Source organism: Haematobia irritans, chromosome 1 (genome assembly GCF_050003625.1).
Source record: "Haematobia irritans isolate KBUSLIRL chromosome 1, ASM5000362v1, whole genome shotgun sequence".
In the NCBI taxonomy this organism is placed as follows: Eukaryota; Metazoa; Arthropoda; class Insecta; order Diptera; family Muscidae; genus Haematobia; species Haematobia irritans.
The window spans coordinates 63145721-63168689 of record NC_134397.1 but is presented as its reverse complement, the minus strand read 5'-3'; the positions used below and the strand labels follow the sequence as shown (position 1 = coordinate 63168689).

Below are 22969 nucleotides of genomic sequence, written 5' to 3'. Positions count from 1 at the left end.
TTTCTTGATCTATAATTAGGGGTTTTTCTCGGAAACGGGATTCCAAACGCTCCCGCTTTCCCAGGAATGAAGTGCGAGAATTCTCGGGAAATTTCCTTTACAATATTTTATATATAATAGAGGGTTTTATATGGCAAATGACAGTTGAAATTTAGTTAAAGTGGATTTTAGAAGTGCCTTGTGGGACATATATAGTCGTGGGTTCTAGCCCAGATTATAAAAAAAAGATTGCACTTCCTAATTTATGATTGTCATATTTCTGTAAACCAACATTCCGATAGACTGAGTAAACCTTTATAAACAACGAGATATTTTACCATATGTATCTCACGTTTGAAATTGCATAATTGGGATGTAATCCTTGTTACACCATCGGGAAAACGTTTCCGTTCCAAGGCAGATCTAAAAACATTCCTCGAAGAACAGGGTCTTCATTACAATCCAGATATTTATGATTTCAGTATACATCGTCGTCGAGCTAAAGATCTTAATTGTTATGTATACACGCCCGGCTATGTTCCTCAACAGCCACCAAAGCCGAAATCAATTCTAACTTTAGAACAAACCATGGCTGCTGACAAGACTCTTCCTTTGGTTGAGACTTTGAATACTTCGGTTTCTTCACCCTATATGGACACACCCGTCGCAGAACCCTTGCCACCAATGGAACTACTGACATCAACAACAAGTTTGTCTGCTGAGGATAAAAGTGTTACCCAGGTTGAAGCTGAGGTACCCAAACAACTTTTGGAATCAGCCGAAATTAGTTCAACACCAACGCCAACATCAACTCCAACGGTTGATGTAAAAGAGGAAATTGTTTCCACAATACCGCCTATAAATACTACTGGAGTTGTTCAATCGGCTCCTACAGTTGAAGATGGATATGGTAAGCAAAATATATACTTGTTTGTTAATTACAGGCTTATTTATTTTTTAAGCCAGATAGATTATACCCCTAATATTAGTTGTGTTTCTTTGCTTTACTCGTAGTAAAAAGTAGTAAAAGAGGGGAAAATCGTCTCTGAGTTCAAAATTGGACGATATTCATACACAGAAAAAAGCATGCCCGATTCCCAAGATTTTGTCTTTAGTCCAATGTTTGGGTATTGATTCCGAGCCAAAGAAACGGATAATTAATTTAAAGATAAATTTAAGACACATTTTTTTTTTAATTTGAGTTTTGAGTACTAGGAAACAAATTTGAATTAATTCTTTTATTCAGCTTTTTTCTTCATGTGCTATTAGAGTCCTTTAAAAACGTAGCATTGGCGTTTTCTATGTTAAGAAAAATTTGCATTTGTATTTTAAGTAAATTAAATCTTTGGCCTCTCGACAGCATTTTTTTCAGAGTACGTAACAATAAGTACTTAAAATCCACACTTGTTTTTGAAAACATCACTTGTTTGCTGTTTTTTTTTATAGAAAATTTTGTCAAAATTTTATTTCTATAGAAAATTTTGTCAAAGTTTTATTTCTATAGAAAATTTTATTTTTATAGATTTTGCCAAATTTTACTTCTATAGAAAATTTTGTCAAAGTTTTATTTCTATAGAAAATTTTGTCAAAATTTTATTTCTATAGAAAATTTTGTCAAAGTTTTATTTCTATAGAAAATTTTATCAAACTTTTATTTCTATAGAAAATATTGTCAACATTTTATTTCAATAGAAAATTTTGTCAAACTTTTTTTGCTATTAAAAATTAAGGTAGGTTACGGTATAGTGGCAGCCCATTTTTTCACGCTCATTTAGACTATTCAGTTCGTTGTGATACCACAGTGGCTTATTTCTCTCTTATCACTGAATGCTGCCCGATTCCATGATCGGCTAAAAAATTTTGTATACAAGGCGGGTATGCTAACCATTGCGCCATGATGGCACCCAACCATGAATACTTTATTAATATAAAGCCCCTTACGCGATTCATCATAAAAATTTGCCTTTTTTAATCCTTTTAATACTTCATTCTTTTACAGCTCTTATTGGTGGCCTAAAAGTTCAAATTGTTGACAATCTCTTCCGCTGTCCAGAGGAGGGTTGTCAAAAGAACTTCCGTAAAGAAAATCATTTACAGATTCATGTGAAGCACTATCATTTGAATCTAGTCAAGTAAGTAGCATAGAAGTTTGAGAATAAAAGATACGATATTAATTTTCTTGTTTTTATTTTCAGATTATTGGGCTCTTGTCCCAAAATGCAAGAACTCGCTGAAAAACGTACACGACCAAATGATCCAGATACTATTGAACCGGCACCTAAGAATCAAATACCAAATCAACAATTCTTTGCTAAATTACATCAACAAGATTTAGAGCATACTAGAGCTCATCGTAGAAGTGTAGGAGCCTTGAAGCCTCACGGCGAAATAGTATCAACAGATGCCGATGTATTAGCAGGTGAAAAGCAGATTAAAGATGAAATAGTTGATCCAAAACCAACACCATCTGCAGAAATATCTGCAATGAATACAACCAATACAACAGCGAACACTTCAATGTTGGATAGTTCTTTTGCTTCTACCACTAGTGCCGGTGATTCTATGACAACAGGAAATAATGTTTCATTGCCAGATGCGCCACCTTTATCAAAGAAATCGAGATTTTCACCTACCAAGAGAACTCCAGGATCAAGAAAAAGTAATCGTCAACGTACCACAAAACGTTATCTTACTGCTGCTCAAGCTACAGCTAGAAAAGCTGCTTCCCAACAAACTTCATCAATGACTGCTATGACACAGGGTGACTCTAGTTTTAGTGGCGTAGCTGATTTGGAAGAAACTCGGCACTCATTTAATGCTACACCGGATATTCATAAGGATAACAATAAAAAACGCAAATCCAATTTGCCAGCAAATACATCTTTGAGTAATGTGGAATCTCCCATCACCGCTGATTCAGGATCTAGTTCTTTGCAACCATTATCCGCAAACGATTGCGATGCGTTACAGGCCACCACTCAATACATCAAAGAAAATGGCGAATTAATTAAAATTGTTCGCATGCGTCAAGAGGAAATTATCAATTGTCTCTGTGGCTACATCGAGGAAGATGGTCTAATGATTCAATGTGAACTATGCCTATGCTGGCAACACGGCATCTGTAATGGGATAGATAAAGAATCACAAGTACCCGACAAATATGTGTGCTATATATGTCGCCATCCTTTAAGAGCTCGCAAATCTATGCAGTTCAAACATGATCAAGATTGGCTTTATGAAGGTAAATTGCCTACTGCGAATTACCATAGTCAGAATGAAGCATTGTTGAACAAACGAGGAGAGTATTTGAAACGTTCTCACACTTTGACTGGCAATCTTTTAGAATTGAAGGATTTCATGCATTCGCTTAAGGTTAAAATCAATATAGCGAATAACAAATGTCATCCCAAATTATATTTATGGGCTAAAAAATGGGATGAGGATATAGAAATAAAAACGGAAATAAAAACAGAAATAGAATGTAAGGGACGAGGTTTGTTGATAGAGCGGTGGCACCTTTGCATTTTGCTGCGGCTTGAACTCGCCGGATTCGTGGATTCGTTTCCGCTCATATCCACTTACAAATAATATCTGTGTGCCAAGGTGTCGATAACAATGTTCATATTTCACAAATAACAATTGACAATAACATTTGGAAATTGTATCTTCATAAAGAAGGGAAATAAAACAGACGGACATTCCTCAAACGAGCTAGGCAAACAAATTAGTCAAAATTTTGTTACAGTGATTTAGCGACGAATTTGGAGTCAGGTGACAACGACTCCTGGGCAGCCCACCCACAATATGACCAAAAATGGCCATCCTGATGAGACATCTAATGCCCTGTTTTATGTATCAGATATCTCCCGAGATTTACATTAATCTCCCCTTTTTCAACTACTTACTCAACACCTTACTGGAATCAAAACATTTTAGGTTGAAATTTCAAATTCAATTCACATTTTTCTTATAATAGATTTGCGAGTGATTTTGTTTATAACTGAAAATAGAATTACATATATGACAATATATAATATTAAATAAATACAATATATATTATATATTTATTAATTCTAAATAAAATAGTAGTGACAATTTAAATGACTTTTGATTTGTTTTTGTTTTCTTACATATATTTTTGATAAAAAAAGAAAGAAAAAATGAAAAGTTATCTTCTATCGTATAGACTAATTACTCTTATGTTTTTTTTTTTTTTTATTTTACATGAGAAAAAACGTGCATTTCTTTTAATAGCTAATTATCATTAACAAATTATTATTGTTTTTTTTTTATTTGGATCATTTGTTGGCTTGTTTTAAAAAAAACTATTGTAGAAATTGTTTCATGTTTAGTTTAATTTTTTTTAATATTTTAGGTTCACGCATTCATTTTAATTTCTTGAAAGTATCCACGTGGTTTTTTCATTCGTGTATCAAAATTTTGATACCTTTCGACTTTCTTTATTCGCAGTTTTTGTTCTTTTTCATTTAAATTCTAGTTATCCGTTATTCTTCGTACTACCATCTATTAGCCGATAGTCGCAATCATATTGCTTTTATAGCGAATAGGAAAAATCTGACAAAAAATGTGGTTTGTGTACTCACTGTATGTTGTCTTCATCAATTATGTACGAATTTACCGGGATATGTGCAGATGGGGTTGTCGACTATATCACTTCGATCTTCCACAATATCCCTAGGTGTGTAAATTCTTAATTTTAAATAAATTCGGGCTTGAGATAAATAGTTCCTCGTTCCAGTTAATTTATTCCAAACAGTGAGCAGAAAATCTGAGGTTCAACTTTTATTCTATAAAGCTACTTCACTTTAACTACTTCACTGCTGTATGGTACGACTATGAATGTCTATTCCACATTTTCTTCTAACCAAAAATACTACCATATAACATTTTGTTAGTTTGGGTGTAGTTGTGACTTTGGGATAGGTCACACAAACTACTTAATGGTGAGCACATTCTACCACACAAATTGGCTTTGGAGTCCCGAAACTGGGCTAACTTCATCCTGGAATTCGTAAAATTACCGATAGGTGGAGTTTGGTATAACTATGTGACTATCTAATAAAAAAATTGTAATATCGTGGTTGTCAGTAGGCTCACTCCATTAAAATAAGGATTAAGGATATTTTAAAGCATGTTTCCATAACTGGACGATTCTACATTCATCCTTTTTAAATCCTACTAGATCTCTGGTCCATGTTCACTCATACTATCTATGTTCATTAGTCATTTCTAGATACTTGATATTAACCATCCCTGTTAAAACATATGGTCTGTCAAAAAAAAAAAAATAGAAACATTACCATACCAAAGCCCGCACAACACAAAACTAATTCTCTTAAACTACTAATTGCCTAAAGTTTATAAGCTCAATGTGCTAAATTCATCCCTCTCATTGGGTACAAAGAATAATAGAAGTCCACCAAGTTGCAGGCACAATACCCACCACTTAATGTAATGGACAACAATGATCATCCTGCCGAGGTATACGAACTGCCGTAACAAACTCAAAGAGGAACGGAGTGAAGTCTCCACATATGCCTGGACTTGCGAACACCACATCACATCCATGCATGAATTTCCGCTGAACAGGATTCAAAATTATTGCCCCCAATTATTGAGATCATGAAGTAAAGCAAATTGTATGTATGTATATATTTGTATGCATCAAAAAATACATAATAAATTCCTTATTGGTCCGCCGTATCATTGTTCACTCAGTCTCGTGTTGGTATACTAAAAAAAAATATAGTGCAATTTCTAAGTGGCCAAGAACATGGGTCTCACCGATATCATGTTCCAACTTGTTCGAGAGTTGATAAGCCTCTCATTGAATGCTTTTGAACCCAAGGGTACACAAAGAAATTCCTTAGTAGGGACAGCAGAAAAGTCTGCTAAACAAAGGGACAGCAGTCACTGTTTGCTGGAATAGCAAACATTTCCTGCTATTTTTCTAAGCTCGATTACACTAAAACATCTTTTATTTTGGCTGAAACAAAAAAAATCAACATAGGAGCTACCCTAATATAATAAAAACAATATTTTATGAATATCTATAACAGTTGACCAAAAGTCTCAATATTTATCGAATTGAGGCATAACAGAAAACAAAAAGTTTGCTGATCGTATTTATGAGCGTGTGAGTATATTACTGTGCAAAACTATACCAAAAACTACTTTTGGTTCTTAAATATGCCCTGGGGAAAATTTATAACCTAAAAAAGTTTATAATTCGTTGTTTATTAGGCCATGAAGTACAAAAATATAACAGCAGACATTTTTCAATGAGTGTAGAGGAATTTAATTTCACCTCCAAATGGTCATATAAGAAAACATCAATGAATCGGAGCCAGCTTGGTTTTAATAAATTTCAAAAATCATTCATTTAATGGAATTATATTCCTAGCGGCCGTCACAAAGCCAGATTTTTCTGCGACTGCGCAGGAGCAGAAAAATTTGGGAAAAAATTCCGGGCGTTACACTGAAAGTAAATTATTGTAGACATAGATGGATGTCAATTGTAACAGTGTTACAATTGAATGTGTGTAAATAAATACACTTGTTCGTGTGAGAAAATTGTGAGGAAGAAATTTATATAACACGCATATTATGTTTCGTAAATTCCGGTTATTGATTTCGAAGTCATTTACTCATAGTAATCTGGTATTGATAGCCGTACACAGAGAAAAATAGTATTCTTCTTTTGTGAAAATGATTCACTTTCCGCAAAATTGAATTATTTCGAATATTGATCATTAAAAAAAATAACATTTTATAAACAGCCGTGGTAAAAATTAACCATAATAATAATTAACTTAAGTTCCAATCACAATTGTCAAGTAACTTTAAAACTTCCTTTCGACTATAATTTGAGGTAGCCAATATTTATACCTTTCTAAAATATTGAGTTACACTAAAAAAAATGGAATGAAAATAAATTTGCTAAAGTTAAGCCAAATGGTTATATGAATTTGTTCAAAAAAAAATGTATCAAGAAAATCATGTGGACATCGACAGCCGAAGACTAATATTTGAGATGTTGACCATGTATGACTCCAATGAGTTGACCTCTCAAATTTTCAACCTCATACATGTTTTTCCCAACGGGTTGCCTTATGCGACATTTCAGCCATTGCTTGCATAGCTTGGCGTTTATGCCCTTGCTAAAGTCGCTCTGAACAAAGTTTTTTCTATACACCTCCTGTCCAGCCTTGAAATGTGTTTCCCTAGCTCGCTTGTTATAGCTCTTGACATTCCTTTCGTATGCGTCATGCAACTTCTCACTAATTTTACGATTTATTAGCTGCATTTTGTCGGCCTTGGGTAAAAATTGAACGCTTCCATCAATCAACGCACCGATTCTCTTCAGAATCTGATAGGCTTGTGCATGTGTGATCATATTGTACCCAAATAGAGCATAATAAGGAGTAAGACCAGTAGATGAGTGAATGGTTGATCGTAGAGAACATTCTATTTTTGACAGGTTTTCATCCCATCTGCTCTGATCACTTACGAGGAAACTCCTTATACTGTTTATTATAGACTGGTTTACTCTCTCACTAGCATTAGCTTGTGGGGAGTGTATAGCAGTCTTCATATGTTGTATTCCATAGATTTTCATAAGTTCTTGAAACGATTCACTCAGAAATTGCTTTCCGTTGTCGGAGTGTACCGTTTCAGGAACTCCAAACTTATGGAATACTTCCTGGGTAAGAAATTTGATCACTGATTTTGAGGTAGCCTTCGGAATCGCCTTCAACAAAACGAATTTAGTTCTATGATCTAGAACTATAAATATATGCGTATTTCCAGTACGGGTACGAGGATATGGTCCTAGAAAATCAATATAAATTTTCTGAAATGGACGCTGGGTTATAACCTCATGTCCCATGGTTGGCCGAAGTGTTTGTTTTGGATGTTTGTTTTCCTTGCAGCTCTGACAGTCCCTTATGAAGTTTTTCACATCAGTTGACAACGTGGGCCAATAGAAATACTGTCTAATGTCAAACACGGTTTTAGCTACACCACCATGGCAAGTTTTGTCTTCATGGGATTTCCGAACAATAGAACCTGTCATGCCGCTTGGAATCCAAATTCTCCAACAATTTTCCTCCTCATCCACTTCACCTCGATTGAATTCAATTCTCTTGTACACAAGTCCGTCTTCTATCTTCAAATCTGGCAACGAATCCTTACTCTGTCGAATAGTGTCTATTAAAGCCAAGTAATCGGGACTTGTGAACTCAGGAGAATTGAAATCAATGAGTGAATTATTGCCAAAGGAGAGTTCCTCCATACTCAGACGAGATAGCATATCGGGAACAACATTTTTCGTTCCTTTCCGATGCTCTATTGAAAATTTGTAGCCTTGAAGTCTCAAGCTCCATCGTGCTAGCCTACCATTCAAGTCCTGTTGCTTCATCAGCCATTTCAGACTTGAATGGTCCGTAATGACTGTGAATTCCATAAGTTCTACGTATTGACGGAACTTGTCAATGGCTAACATGACGGCAAGGCACTCCTTCTCAGTAGTGGAGTAATTTTTCTGAGCCGCATTCAATTTTTTCGAGAAAAACTCAATTGGGTGTTCATGTCCATTTTCGTCCCTTTGGAACAAGACCGCTCCTACTCCCACATTGGAGGCGTCACACTGGACGAAAAATGGTCTTTCAAAATTTGGACTAATCAAAACCGGACTGGATATTAGTCTCTTTTTCAATTCCTCGAATGAAGATATAGCCTCTGGGGTAAAACAAAATTTCGTGGACTTCTTCAGTGTATCGGTAATAGGGGCAGTGAGGGTAGAATAGTCGGAAATAAACCGTCTATACCATCCCACGGTTCCTAAAAATCGCCTAACATCCTTTGGGGTCTTGGGAGGAGATATCTTGGATATTGCCTCGACTTTAGATGGATCGGTTTTCAATTTGCCATCGCCGACAATGTATCCAAGATATTTCAACTCCTTGTAACAAAATCTTGACTTTTGCATATTAATAGTCAAGCCAGCAGAAGTAAGTCGTTGACCCACGGTCTTCAACATATCCATGTGGGATTCGAAATTTGATGACACAACCAATAGGTCATCAAGATATACGAAAACCCTATCTCTAAGTTCTGATGGAATGACCCGATCCATCAGACGACACATCCGTTGGGCGGCGTTACAAAGTCCGAAGGGCATTACCTTGAATTGGTAATGGGGTCTCCCTTGGACTGTAAAGGCTGTTTTGGGGCGGCTAGATTCCTCTAAGGGAATCTGCCAAAAGGCATCTTTTAAGTCAATTGCTGATATGAAATATGTATCACCCAATCGACTTAAAAGGCCATCTATATTGGGCAGAGGGTACGCGTCTTTTTTCGTAACCTTATTGAGTTCGCGTGCATCTAGGCAAAGCCGATTTTTACCAGGTTTAATTACCAATGTCACCCTGTTGTTCCATGCCGCGTCAGTGGCTGGTTCGATGATATCCAAAGCTAACATTCGGTCAATTTCCGCATATGTTAGTTTTTGAACAGCAGGTGAGACGGGGTAATAGCGCATTTTCCTTGGTTCAGCATCGCCTGTGTCGATGAAATGCTGCTCTAAATTAGTTTTCCCTAAACCAAACTTGCTAAAGCACCGAAACTCAAGTTTAATATTTTCAAGAACAATCTGTTGTTCATGTGTTAAAATATGTTTCTGAGCGTTTCCCTCCTCTATGGACAAATCATTTAAACTAATACTATTGAAACTGATGTTGATGCCAAACTTTCTCCAAAAATCTATACCAAGTATAAGTTCTTGGGATAAATTTGGCACAACATAAAAGTACATCAATTCGGACTTACCATTACATTTAACAATAGCCTTAATTTTTCCTACAATATCTAAAGCATAACCATCCGCTGCATTTATAACCGAACGAAAATCGAAAATATTAATTTTCATCTTAGCAATATTCTCGAAACAGTTTCTCCCCAAACATGAAACTGAAGCTCCACTGTCCATGAGGCCTTTTAAAATATATCCATTTATTTCAACATCCAAATATGGACGTATATCTGTGTCAGAAGATAAAGTTGAAATAGATAAAGATTTTCTTTCAGATTTTCGATTTTGATATCTGAGTCTAGTTTTTAAAATATCTTTTGAAGGTTTGGGAAAATCTTTAAATATTTCATCCCTTATCTCATAATTTTTCAAACGCACCTCGTATGGAACAATTTGCTTCAATTTCTGTTGTGTAGTTCTATCACGGTTATGATTCTGGAAAATTTTGATACTTTTCTCATCCTTATGTTCTAAGTCAAAATTCTGTGATTCATTTCGGTCGATAACAGGGTAAATTTCGGTGTCTGATGTTTCAGAGCTACCATGAATACTCATTGGGGCTGTTTGGGGTCTGAACATGATGGCCCCGTCCGCATCATGCTCTTTCGATTGTTTTCCTTACATCTTGCGCAGTTTGGTGTGGTTACATCATCCATACCACATCTGTAACAAAAAATGCGCCTTTCGGATTCACAATCGATAAATGAGTGGCCAGGTTGTCGACAATTCCAGCATGTCAATCTGCCCGTATTTGAATTGAGTTTAAGAGCCTCTAACTGGTACTCAGTTTGAGTCATTTCATTGGGCTGTTCAAAATTCCAATCCGCTGTCGAGTTCAATTCATTCACCCTACGAGTCTGATGTGGCGGTCGGTAAGAGTTGCGCTTATAAAGGTTCCTCTCAGCCCGCCTACATTCCTCAATCAAACGATCAATATTATAAATAGGCATTGGGAATACTAATTGGGCCAACCCATCTTTTAGGTTGTCCTTTATTATCCTAACCAACTCATACTCCGGAATAGAAATACGCATTTGGTTATTCAAGTTTATAATCTCTTGAAGAAATGTGTCAGCCGATTCATTGTAGGATTGTCTCCTCTCCATAATCCTACGTTGAATTTCGAAATCACTTTCGAAACGCTGAAACTTTCTTTTGAGATTATATTTCAAGAAATCCCATTCGCAATATGGATTTTGGCGCCTGAAGCTCCAAAACCATTCATAGGCATTGCCAGCCAACAGGTGATGGAATCCCTTCAGTAACACGTGCGTTGGACAGTTCGAATCCTCCTTTATAGTTTCAACCCTAAATATAAAATCCTCTACACTTACCGATCTATCATGCCCATCAAAACGAATTCCCCATTTTTCAAGATTCCATTGATCTGGTGTTCTTGAGAAATAATTCATTGAAGTGGCAAAGTTCTGTGCAGTGGGTGGTGTGGGTTGAAAATAATCCTGCGGTGGGATATCGTATCCTAGACGATAGTTTGGAACATTTCTAGGTGGTGCGGAATTTGTCGGAACATTATTTTGAAAATCATCCCTAAAATTCACCTGAGGAATATTATTATTTAAATTAGACGTCTTTGTGTCGGTAATGACGTTCCTGCATTTGATCCCTGTATCAGTGCTGGTGGTGGCGGAAAGTTCAGATTCGGTGGCTGAGCATTACTAGACCCTGGTAGAATGTTAACTTGACTAACTCTTCCATTAGATATCGATATTTCAGATCTGATAGTCTCTCTCACAATTTCCGGAATTATTTTGCGTAAGTTTTCATTTACCTCTTGCATCGCCTGAGCCTGTGCAACACCTACGGCGGCTGTTACATAATCCTTTAAGGCTAAACCACTACCGTTCACAATACAATCATTAATCTCAACGCGATTACTATTCTGAACATTATTCATATTTCCTGCATTACCGACCGTCTGGCCATTTCTATGAGATCGAAATTCACTTCTTATCCCTATCGCAGTTACGCTACTATATTCCGGCGAGGGAATACTACTTTCTTCGTTCGATGAAGTATTTCGTGAATCTATAGCCAAATCGGTCTGGTTTTCCCCAGAATCGACAAGAGTAGTGTGCGAAAAATTATGGGTATCTAAATTTAAATTAGCTTGACTTCCAACTCTGGTATTTGAATTTGAAGCAAGTGTAGTCGTCGTCGTAGGAGTTGTTGTAGTCATTGCTACAGTCGTGACAGAATTTTTGGACATATTGGAGGACATTGACCTCAGTATCATTTTTGGTGGGAAACGAATAAATACGGGTATCAAAATTCAACAACAAAAAAAAAAAACGTAGACAAAAAGTATTCGTACAAGAAAAATTAGTTATGCATTGATGTGATAATATATAGTAAATTTTGAAATTCGAATGTAAAGGTTTTTCAGTTCAAAAAAAAAAAATTTATAGTAAATTGCGTGTAACAAAAAATATTAAAAATACTCGAAAAAATATGTTTTCCTTTAAATTCAGTTTTCTATGAATTATTATGTTTTTGGTTTTGGCAACCTTGAACAATATATATATATATATATACACACACACATATATACATATACATATATATATATATGTATATATATATATACATATATATATATATATATATATATATATATATATATATATATATATATATATATATATATATATATATATATATATATATACATATATTTTTTTTTCTGTTTTTGTATACGTAGTATTATTTTTTTTGTTTTTCAAAATTTAATTTTGACAAATAAATAAATAATAATAAATAAAAATAATAAATAATTATGTTTCAAAAAAGACTTGATCCAAATAATTTAATGTATAAGTTTGTTTTTGTTGTAGTGTTTTTTAATATAATAATTAAATTGATAATTTAGGTAATAATTAATTCAAAATTGCAAATTAAATTTTGAAGACAAATTTGCAATTTAAATAGTTGACTTGTTTTGATTCTCTCTTTGTTTTATTGCGTATGATATATTCCTTTTAAACTTTCATTAAACTTTTTTTTTTTTTTTTTTGATTTTTAAAATTTAGTACAAGTATATTTTATATTATATATATTTTTAATTCTGTAAAAAAATTTATTAATAATATTTTTCGATTTTGTTTTCTTTTCAGATAATTCATATGGTCGAGTAATTTGTAGTTGTGTTCAAAAGGGAGATTGTTTTTCGTGCTAAATCGTCTATAATGTATTTTGAAATCACTTCATATTGTTTCTATTCAACTAATTGTATTAGCCCTTAGAAGTAAAATCAAAGTGCATTATATCTGTAACGTTTAAATAATTTAAAAGGATTTAAAACAAAATCAAATAAATTAGGTTGAATGACTTGTATGAAATAAATTCTTTTTCTGACATTTTTTGATTTTATTATTTCCTTTTTTCAACGATTTCGAGAATTTATTTCGTGATGCTTCTCATTGAGGAAAAACGGAACGACAGTACACTAAACATACACTAACAAAAATGATTAGACTAATTTAATATGTATTAGCCTTTGTTGATTAGTTGGAAAATAGTTTGACAGGGCTATGTTAGTGTAGCAAATTCTCAATGACTCGAAGATCATATGAGCCGACTTACACTAAGATATTCAAGTCATACAGTTGCCAATTAATCACCATTGATTGAGTTAGCTTTCCATGACTGTCGCAACGCAGGCATAGCTCTGAGACAGCTTTCCGGGACTTACATCATATCAAACTAATTCAAACAAGGTATTGGATTGCTTACATGTAACAATGTTCAAGATTTGAAAATTTTTGCATATAAACAGTTCCACGTTGTTGAGCGCCAATTTGTAAGGGACGAGGTTTGTTGATAGAGCGGTGGCACCTTTGCATTTTGCTGCGGCTTGAACTCGCCGGATTCGTGGATTCGTTTCCGCTCATATCCACTTACAAATAATATCTGTGTGCCAAGGTGTCGATAACAATGTTCATATTTCACAAATAACAATTGACAATAACATTTGGAAATTGTATCTTCATAAAGAAGGGAAATAAAACAGACGGACATTCCTCAAACGAGCTAGGCAAGCAAATTAGTCAAAATTTTGTTACAGTGATTTAGCGACGAATTTGGAGTCAGGTGACAACGACTCCTGGGCAGCCCACCCACAATATGACCAAAAATGGCCATCCTGATGAGACATCTAATGCCCTGTTTTATGTATCAGATATCTCCCGAGATTTACATTAATCTCCCCTTTTTCAACTACTTACTCAACACCTTACTGGAATCAAAACATTTTAGGTTGAAATTTCAAATTCAATTCACATTTTTCTTATAATAGATTTGCGAGTGATTTTGTTTATAACTGAAAATAGAATTACATATATGACAATATATAATATTAAATAAATACAATATATATTATATATTTATTAATTCTAAATAAAATAGTAGTGACAATTTAAATGACTTTTGATTTGTTTTTGTTTTCTTACATATATTTTTGATAAAAAAAGAAAGAAAAAATGAAAAGTTATCTTCTATCGTATAGACTAATTACTCTTATGTTTTTTTTTTTTTTTATTTTACATGAGAAAAAACGTGCATTTCTTTTAATAGCTAATTATCATTAACAAATTATTATTGTTTTTTTTTTATTTGGATCATTTGTTGGCTTGTTTTAAAAAAAACTATTGTAGAAATTGTTTCATGTTTAGTTTAATTTTTTTTAATATTTTAGGTTCACGCATTCATTTTAATTTCTTGAAAGTATCCACGTGGTTTTTTCATTCGTGTATCAAAATTTTGATACCTTTCGACTTTCTTTATTCGCAGTTTTTGTTCTTTTTCATTTAAATTCTAGTTATCCGTTATTCTTCGTACTACCATCTATTAGCCGATAGTCGCAATCATATTGCTTTTATAGCGAATAGGAAAAATCTGACAAAAAATGTGGTTTGTGTACTCACTGTATGTTGTCTTCATCAATTATGTACGAATTTACCGGGATATGTGCAGATGGGGTTGTCGACTATATCACTTCGATCTTCCACAATATCCCTAGGTGTGTAAATTCTTAATTTTAAATAAATTCGGGCTTGAGATAAATAGTTCCTCGTTCCAGTTAATTTATTCCAAACAGTGAGCAGAAAATCTGAGGTTCAACTTTTATTCTATAAAGCTACTTCACTTTAACTACTTCACTGCTGTATGGTACGACTATGAATGTCTATTCCACATTTTCTTCTAACCAAAAATACTACCATATAACATTTTGTTAGTTTGGGTGTAGTTGTGACTTTGGGATAGGTCACACAAACTACTTAATGGTGAGCACATTCTACCACACAAATTGGCTTTGGAGTCCCGAAACTGGGCTAACTTCATCCTGGAATTCGTAAAATTACCGATAGGTGGAGTTTGGTATAACTATGTGACTATCTAATAAAAAAATTGTAATATCGTGGTTGTCAGTAGGCTCACTCCATTAAAATAAGGATTAAGGATATTTTAAAGCATGTTTCCATAACTGGACGATTCTACATTCATCCTTTTTAAATCCTACTAGATCTCTGGTCCATGTTCACTCATACTATCTATGTTCATTAGTCATTTCTAGATACTTGATATTAACCATCCCTGTTAAAACATATGGTCTGTCAAAAAAAAAAAAATAGAAACATTACCATACCAAAGCCCGCACAACACAAAACTAATTCTCTTAAACTACTAATTGCCTAAAGTTTATAAGCTCAATGTGCTAAATTCATCCCTCTCATTGGGTACAAAGAATAATAGAAGTCCACCAAGTTGCAGGCACAATACCCACCACTTAATGTAATGGACAACAATGATCATCCTGCCGAGGTATACGAACTGCCGTAACAAACTCAAAGAGGAACGGAGTGAAGTCTCCACATATGCCTGGACTTGCGAACACCACATCACATCCATGCATGAATTTCCGCTGAACAGGATTCAAAATTATTGCCCCCAATTATTGAGATCATGAAGTAAAGCAAATTGTATGTATGTATATATTTGTATGCATCAAAAAATACATAATAAATTCCTTATTGGTCCGCCGTATCATTGTTCACTCAGTCTCGTGTTGGTATACTAAAAAAAAATATAGTGCAATTTCTAAGTGGCCAAGAACATGGGTCTCACCGATATCATGTTCCAACTTGTTCGAGAGTTGATAAGCCTCTCATTGAATGCTTTTGAACCCAAGGGTACACAAAGAAATTCCTTAGTAGGGACAGCAGAAAAGTCTGCTAAACAAAGGGACAGCAGTCACTGTTTGCTGGAATAGCAAACATTTCCTGCTATTTTTCTAAGCTCGATTACACTAAAACATCTTTTATTTTGGCTGAAACAAAAAAAATCAACATAGGAGCTACCCTAATATAATAAAAACAATATTTTATGAATATCTATAACAGTTGACCAAAAGTCTCAATATTTATCGAATTGAGGCATAACAGAAAACAAAAAGTTTGCTGATCGTATTTATGAGCGTGTGAGTATATTACTGTGCAAAACTATACCAAAAACTACTTTTGGTTCTTAAATATGCCCTGGGGAAAATTTATAACCTAAAAAAGTTTATAATTCGTTGTTTATTAGGCCATGAAGTACAAAAATATAACAGCAGACATTTTTCAATGAGTGTAGAGGAATTTAATTTCACCTCCAAATGGTCATATAAGAAAACATCAATGAATCGGAGCCAGCTTGGTTTTAATAAATTTCAAAAATCATTCATTTAATGGAATTATATTCCTAGCGGCCGTCACAAGAAACAGAAACCGATGGAGATTCAAAGGCAAATTTAAATTTAACTCCAACATCAAAGAAAATCAAATCGGAACCAGTAACACCAGTTAAACCAATGCCAAATATTCCACAACCTGAGGCTCCAATAGATCCGGTAGAATGCCAACAACGGCTACAGGAGCATATCAAAATACAACAGCATTTGGTAATGCAACGTTTAAATGAAATTGAATCGGCAATTGATGGTAAGCAAATTTAAAACATTTTTGTTTGTTGTATCTCAAATCAATTGGGTCTTTTTTTCTAGTCTTGGAACAAGAGGACGACTTGCCAGATTTACATGATGCCGATTTAGGTGCCACCAAAGATGTTTTGGCTTCGTTTATCAAAGAATTGGATACAGTGAAGCAAATTGCCAAACTTAATGCTTTGGAACATACTAAAATGACGTTGAAGAATCCCATTACATCAGTTTAATTTTAGACTTAGGAATTCACGAAGAATTAATTTGTTTCGTTTTAGTGATTCTTAAATGTAGTTTTAGTTTTTAACTCCAAATTTCGTTCAAATTAATTTGAATAAAAATTAGAGAGAATATCCAGTTGTTGTTATCACATCAGCTGGAATCCTAAAAATATTTTCTTATCAAATTTTGATATCAAGTTGAGAAATTTGCTATACATAGTATACCGTGGTTTGCATTCATTTCGTCTGTACAGAATATAAATTTTTAGAATGCTGGTAGCAACCTTAGTAAAAGGTATCATTTTAAACGACCAGAAATTAGTTCAAAGTAGCAAACAAGGAGAACATAAAATAGACAAAAAATATAAAATATAAACAACATTCTCTGGTGTTCCTTATTTCCTTAACAGATTTAGTTTTGATTTTAGCGGCTAAACTCGAATTTAGTACCCACCTTAAATCGGAGTAAAGCTTTGGCCTCTGTGGTCATACGAGTGTAAATCGGGTGAAAGATATATGTATATGGGTGCTATATCTAAATATCAACCGATTTCAACCATATTTGGCATACGTGACGATACAGCCAGTTGTACTCCTTGTGCAAAATTCAAAGCAAATCAATATAAAATTCCGGTCTCTGGGTCAAATAAATGCATATCTGGCGAAAGACATATATGGCAGCTATATCTAAATCTGAACTCATTTTTTCCAAAATCAATACCGATTGTCCTTGAGTCCAAGAAAGATCCAATGCCAAATTTGAGAACGGTCGGACTTATATTGCGAGCTGTACTTTGCACATAAAATTACATATACAGACAGACGGACATCGCTAAATCGACTCAGAATTTAATTCTAAGCCGATCGTGTTCTAAACGATGGGTTTCGGGATGTTCCTTCTTGTACCACAGTATTAGTCAGGGGTATAAAAGGTGTGGATGTACAGAACTTTTATGCTTTTGGTGTTTCATCAAAAGAACAAAGTAAAGAAAGCAAATTAAAGACCGATTTCAAAATCACTCATTTGCAGACGAAAAAGTGCCATCTACGGTGTGCAGACGTCTATACATTTCTTGATCTATAATTAGGGGTTTTTCTCGGAAACGGGATTCCAAACGCTCCCGCTTTCCCAGGAATGAAGTGCGAGAATTCTCGGGAAATTTCCTTTACAATATTTTATATATAATAGAGGGTTTTATATGGCAAATGACAGTTGAAATTTAGTTAAAGTGGATTTTAGAAGTGCCTTGTGGGACATATATAGTCGTGGGTTCTAGCCCAGATTATAAAAAAAAGATTGCACTTCCTAATTTATGATTGTCATATTTCTGTAAACCAACATTCCGATAGACTGAGTAAACCTTTATAAACAACGAGATATTTTACCATATGTATCTCACGTTTGAAATTGCATAATTTCAAAATTTCATAATTATTGCAAGGATTTTTTATGAAATACATATGAAAATTCCAACCTTTATTGAGATAGTTACTTTAATTTCAAATTTATACCTAGTACACATTAGGCTCGAAATCTATTAAAAGTGGATTTTAAATCCCTTATTTATAAAGCAAATTACAGTTGAAATCTAGTTAAAGTAAAGATTTTGGACGTGTAATGTGAATGAGATATTATATGATAGTGTTTCCCTTTTGGGAATTTTGACCGAACATGTGCATATAGTGACCCCGTTATGCGATGGTGAAATCGAAATAAGTATCTTTAATTTTCACCAAGATTTTTAATGTTACAAAAAATCCCACAATATTAATAGTGTTCTTCCGAAAACTATACCGACTATACAGACTGTCTTTTAACCATTGTAAAATTTTTTATTACAAAATATTTCGTATTTTAGTAGGATTTATGGCTGATGTAAGAGATCAACATAATATATATTGTGAGTTGTCCAGACAGCGCCTTATAACCGTAGCTTTAGGTGATTTCAAATGTCTAAATGTGTGCCATATCAAAGCAAGTTTCCCTTTGACCGGGATCCCCGGGAAATTCGAAAAAAATTCCCGCTTTCCCGGGAATGGAAAAAGTCCAGGAAAAAGAAACCCTCCTTATAATCCTACCAGTAAACATTTGAGGAATAGGCATATCACAATATATGACACGTTTCTAAAATATAAGGTTGGGTTACATATCATGCGTTAATCTGTGCGTTGATGGAAAGGTTGAATCACACACCATGCGTCAATCCGTGCGTTGATGGAAGGGTTGATATTTTTCAGTTTGAAGCACTCTAACAAAACTATTGCTTTCAAAGAGAAGATTCAACTCTTCAATCAACGGACGCATTAACGCATAGTATGTAAAGGTAGAATTACATACCATGCGTTCAATGCGTTAAATGCGTCCGATGATTGAAGAGTTGAAATTTCTCTTTGAAATCGAAAGCTCGAATAGTCTACCGCAAATAGAAAAAATCAACCCTTCCATCAACGCACTGATTGACGCATGGTGTGCAATTCCACCTTAACTCAACCTTAATTCTACCTGGAGGGTTGATTTTTTTTCAGTTTGAAGCCCTCTATCAAAAATGTTGCTTTCAAAGAGAAAATGCAACTCTTCAATCAATTCACGCATTAACGCATGGTATGTTACTCAACCCATACCCCCACTTTAGGAATTTTCGGAATGGTATATTCAGCGAAAAAATTTACTGAATATACCTGCAAAAGTCGTTAAAAGTCATAACGATATCATAAAAGTTATAAAAGTTTGAATTCATATTTTCAATTCCCAAAAAAGAAAATATATTAAAACAAGTACACACAAAAAATTATCACCAACATTTTTTCAATTAAACATTTAACTGAATTGGGAAACGGATTCAATTAATATGTTAATTGATTCAATTAATTATTTAATCAAATTCGAATAAAAACCAATTAAAGAAATGATTGATATTTGTTACGTTTCCAATTAAAATATTAATTGATTCAATCAATTTGTTAATCAATTCGGAAATAATTTTCAATTACAAACGTGATTGAAAATTTTTCCGTTTCCAATTACACATGTGATTGATCTAATCACCTTTGTGATTGAAATTGAATAATTTTGTGCAATGGAAAGAGCGAAAATAGAACAAGAGAATGGGTATTTATAAAAAAATGTATGATGGAGAGATCAGTCTGTGGAAGTAACTCGTAACGAACGGTTGGGTTTTTGTTTTTCGCGTAAATTGAAAAACATGATTGGCGACATTCTGTCTGCTACATTCAAAATGTGTGCATAAATATTTTGAACGCAACAACAAATCATAGCAAAGGGTTGAAATAAATAAAGTGTGCAACAACAAACGGCCACGTGGTAAAGGTTTGAAAAAATATATGACAGAACACATTTGAAATTACCTGTTTGTGTTTTGTGGTATTGTAAAAATGGAAAACAATCTACGTTTATTGAAGGTAAGAAATTGTGAAATGTGAATACCGTTTTCCATTGAAGCCTGTTTACATTAAACGGACTAAAATAATATATTTTTTATTCATTTCTTTTAGTGACCAATTTTATTTCGTGAAATTGACCAATCAATCCCATCAACTCCATCATTTTATCAAATATATAATAATATGTTTCCAATAAAAAAGTGGGTACCGTATTGATCTTTTAAAATTATAAATTTTTTTCACTCCTAGTTTTCTTAAAACCAAGAGCGGTATGGGTTTGTTGGAAGATTCACCTTGAAGTTGCGAAGTAGCGTTGGCATTAAATTGCATTTTTGTTTTACCTGCCTTTTTCAGTTTGAACCCAAGTAGAGAGCAGTATATCTGGTATATAAACTAATGAGCTGAATTATGTAATTGTAAAAAAGTTCTTTATTTTGGATTTAAAATATGAAAAATATCCGAAAGTAATAAAAATATGTATTTCCATTTTTTTCTATTTCCAGAATTTGCAAAGTATCATAAACATAATACGAAATATTTCATTGTTTTGCCATTATTTTTGTCTTTGATTGGTTCAAGTTTTAATAGACGATTTCAATGTGTGGAAATTTTGGAAAGGAATTGTACTAAAATTAAACTACCGAGCTCCTTAATGCACCTTTTTATGCTAAAAGACTACAACTGCAAAAGAAGATTATAAATCTGCAACCTGGAACTAAGAATTGAACTTGATATTCTATTCAGGTAAGTAAGTAACAAAATTAACTTTTAATTGAACAAAATTAAATTCGAATTATTCTGTTTACTTTCAGAAAAACTAATTTAGCTTACAGGCTGCTTATTTATTGGAAATCAAGGCGCATTTACATATTAGAAGGAACATGCTGACATGGTTATTATGATAAGGAAGATAATGATTTATATAGTCTATTTTTTCACCCTATAGTTGTTATTGATAGTAATTGTATGTGTAAGTTATGTTAGAACAAAACACAAATGACAAGAACCAAATTTATTTGTCTATTGCATAATTAAAAAAATAATAAAATATTAAATATGTTTTATAAGAAACACATATTTTCTTTTATTTCAAATAAAACTAAATACGATTTTGGGGGCGCCATATATACATTTTTTGATTGAAATTTATAGCCAATTTCAATTATTATTTAATTGAATGAATCAAATAGTTGATTGATTTTTGTCGCGAAATTAATTAAAATTTTAATTGATTCAATTAAAACTGTGATTGAATTTTATGTTAAAAATCAATCACGTTTTTAATTGATTCAATTACACAATTAATTGATTCCGTTACAAAAGTCAATTACATTTTTAATTGAAAATCGTATTGGTTTTCAATCAAACTGGGTGATTGATACTATCATTTTCGTGATCGAAGACATTTCAATTAAAACAAGTACATACGGCCGCAAGTTCGGCCAGGCCGAATCTTATGTACCCACCACCATGGATTGCGTAGAAACTTCTACGAAAGACTGTTATTTAGTCCATGGTATATATTAGACAAAAAAGTTATGTATAGTTAAGTCTACAAATAATTACGAATCGATATGGACTTTTTGTACGTAGAGAGCCAGAATTGAAATATGGGGGTCGCTTATATGGGGGCTATAGGTTAGGTGGCAGCCCGATGTATCAGGCTCACTTAGACTATTCAGTCCATTGCGATATTAGGTTAGGTTAGGGGGCTATATACAATTATGAACTTGATATGGACCAATTTTTGTGTGATTGGGGATCGATTTATCTGAGGGCCATATATATGGACCTAGTTAGGCATGGTTGTTAACGACCATATACTAGCACAATGTACCAAATTTCAACTCACTCGGATGAAATTTGCTCCTCCAAGAGGTTCCAAAACCAAATCTCGGGATCGGTTTATATGGGGCTATGTACGATTATGGACTGATATGGACCACTTTTGGCATGGTTGTTAAATATCATATACTACCACCACGTACCAAATTTAAAGCAGATCGGATGAATTTTGCTTCTCCAAAAGGCACCGGAGGACAAATCTGGGGATCGGTTTATATTGGAGCTATATATAATTATGGACTGATAGGAACCAATTCCTGCATGGTTGTTGGATACCATATACTAACATCACGTACCAAATTTCAACCGAATGGCAAGAATTTTGCTCTTCCAAGGGGCTCTGGGGGTCAAATCTGGGGATCGGTTTATATGGGGCCTATATATAATTATGGACCGATATCGACCAATTTTTGCATGGGAGTTTGATGCCATATATTAACACCACATACCAAATTTCAACTGAATCAGATGAATTTTGGTCTTCCAAGAGGTTCCGGAGGTCAAATCTGGTGATCGGTTTATATGGGGGCTATATATAATTATGAACCGATGTGGACCAATTTTTGCATGGTTGCTATAGACCATATACCAACATCACGTACAAAATTTCAGCCGGATCGGATGAAATTTGCTTCTCTTAGCGACCTCGCAAGCCAAATCGGGGGATCGGTTTATATGGGGGCTATATATAATTAT

The 22969-nt window shown here is 33.9% G+C and overlaps 2 protein-coding genes and 2 long non-coding RNA genes across 5 annotated transcripts; all 4 read left to right on the top strand.

Moving 5' to 3' along the window:
* The first annotated feature begins 244 nt into the window (after positions 1–244).
* Positions 245–4080, top strand: LOC142225489 (protein MBD-R2-like). Its single transcript, XM_075295267.1, has 4 exons — positions 245–261; positions 309–889; positions 1979–2111; positions 2175–4080. The coding sequence occupies exons 1-4, from the start codon at positions 245–247 to the stop codon at positions 3565–3567; spliced, it is 2124 nt and encodes a 707-aa protein (XP_075151382.1). The 3' UTR covers positions 3568–4080.
* A 1171-nt stretch (positions 4081–5251) lies between these two features.
* On the top strand, positions 5252–13185 carry LOC142221065 (uncharacterized). Its single transcript, XR_012717949.1, has 2 exons — positions 5252–5643; positions 12943–13185. It is a non-coding gene; the product is annotated as an uncharacterized LOC142221065 (long non-coding RNA).
* A 2250-nt stretch (positions 13186–15435) lies between these two features.
* LOC142221064 (protein MBD-R2-like) lies at positions 15436–17407 on the top strand. Of its 2 annotated transcripts, XM_075290583.1 has the most exons (3): positions 15436–16304; positions 16412–16806; positions 16869–17407. In XM_075290583.1, the coding sequence occupies exons 2-3, from the start codon at positions 16677–16679 to the stop codon at positions 17036–17038; spliced, it is 300 nt and encodes a 99-aa protein (XP_075146698.1). In that variant the 5' UTR covers positions 15436–16304; positions 16412–16676; the 3' UTR covers positions 17039–17407. The 2 variants fall into 2 exon arrangements, with proteins under 2 accessions (XP_075146698.1, XP_075146697.1); XM_075290582.1 differs by having other exon boundaries at positions 15436–16806.
* Positions 17408–20806: 3399 nt separating this feature from the next.
* On the top strand, positions 20807–21501 carry LOC142238816 (uncharacterized). Its single transcript, XR_012722825.1, has 2 exons — positions 20807–21172; positions 21241–21501. It is a non-coding gene; the product is annotated as an uncharacterized LOC142238816 (long non-coding RNA).
* Positions 21502–22969: the final 1468 nt, after the last annotated feature.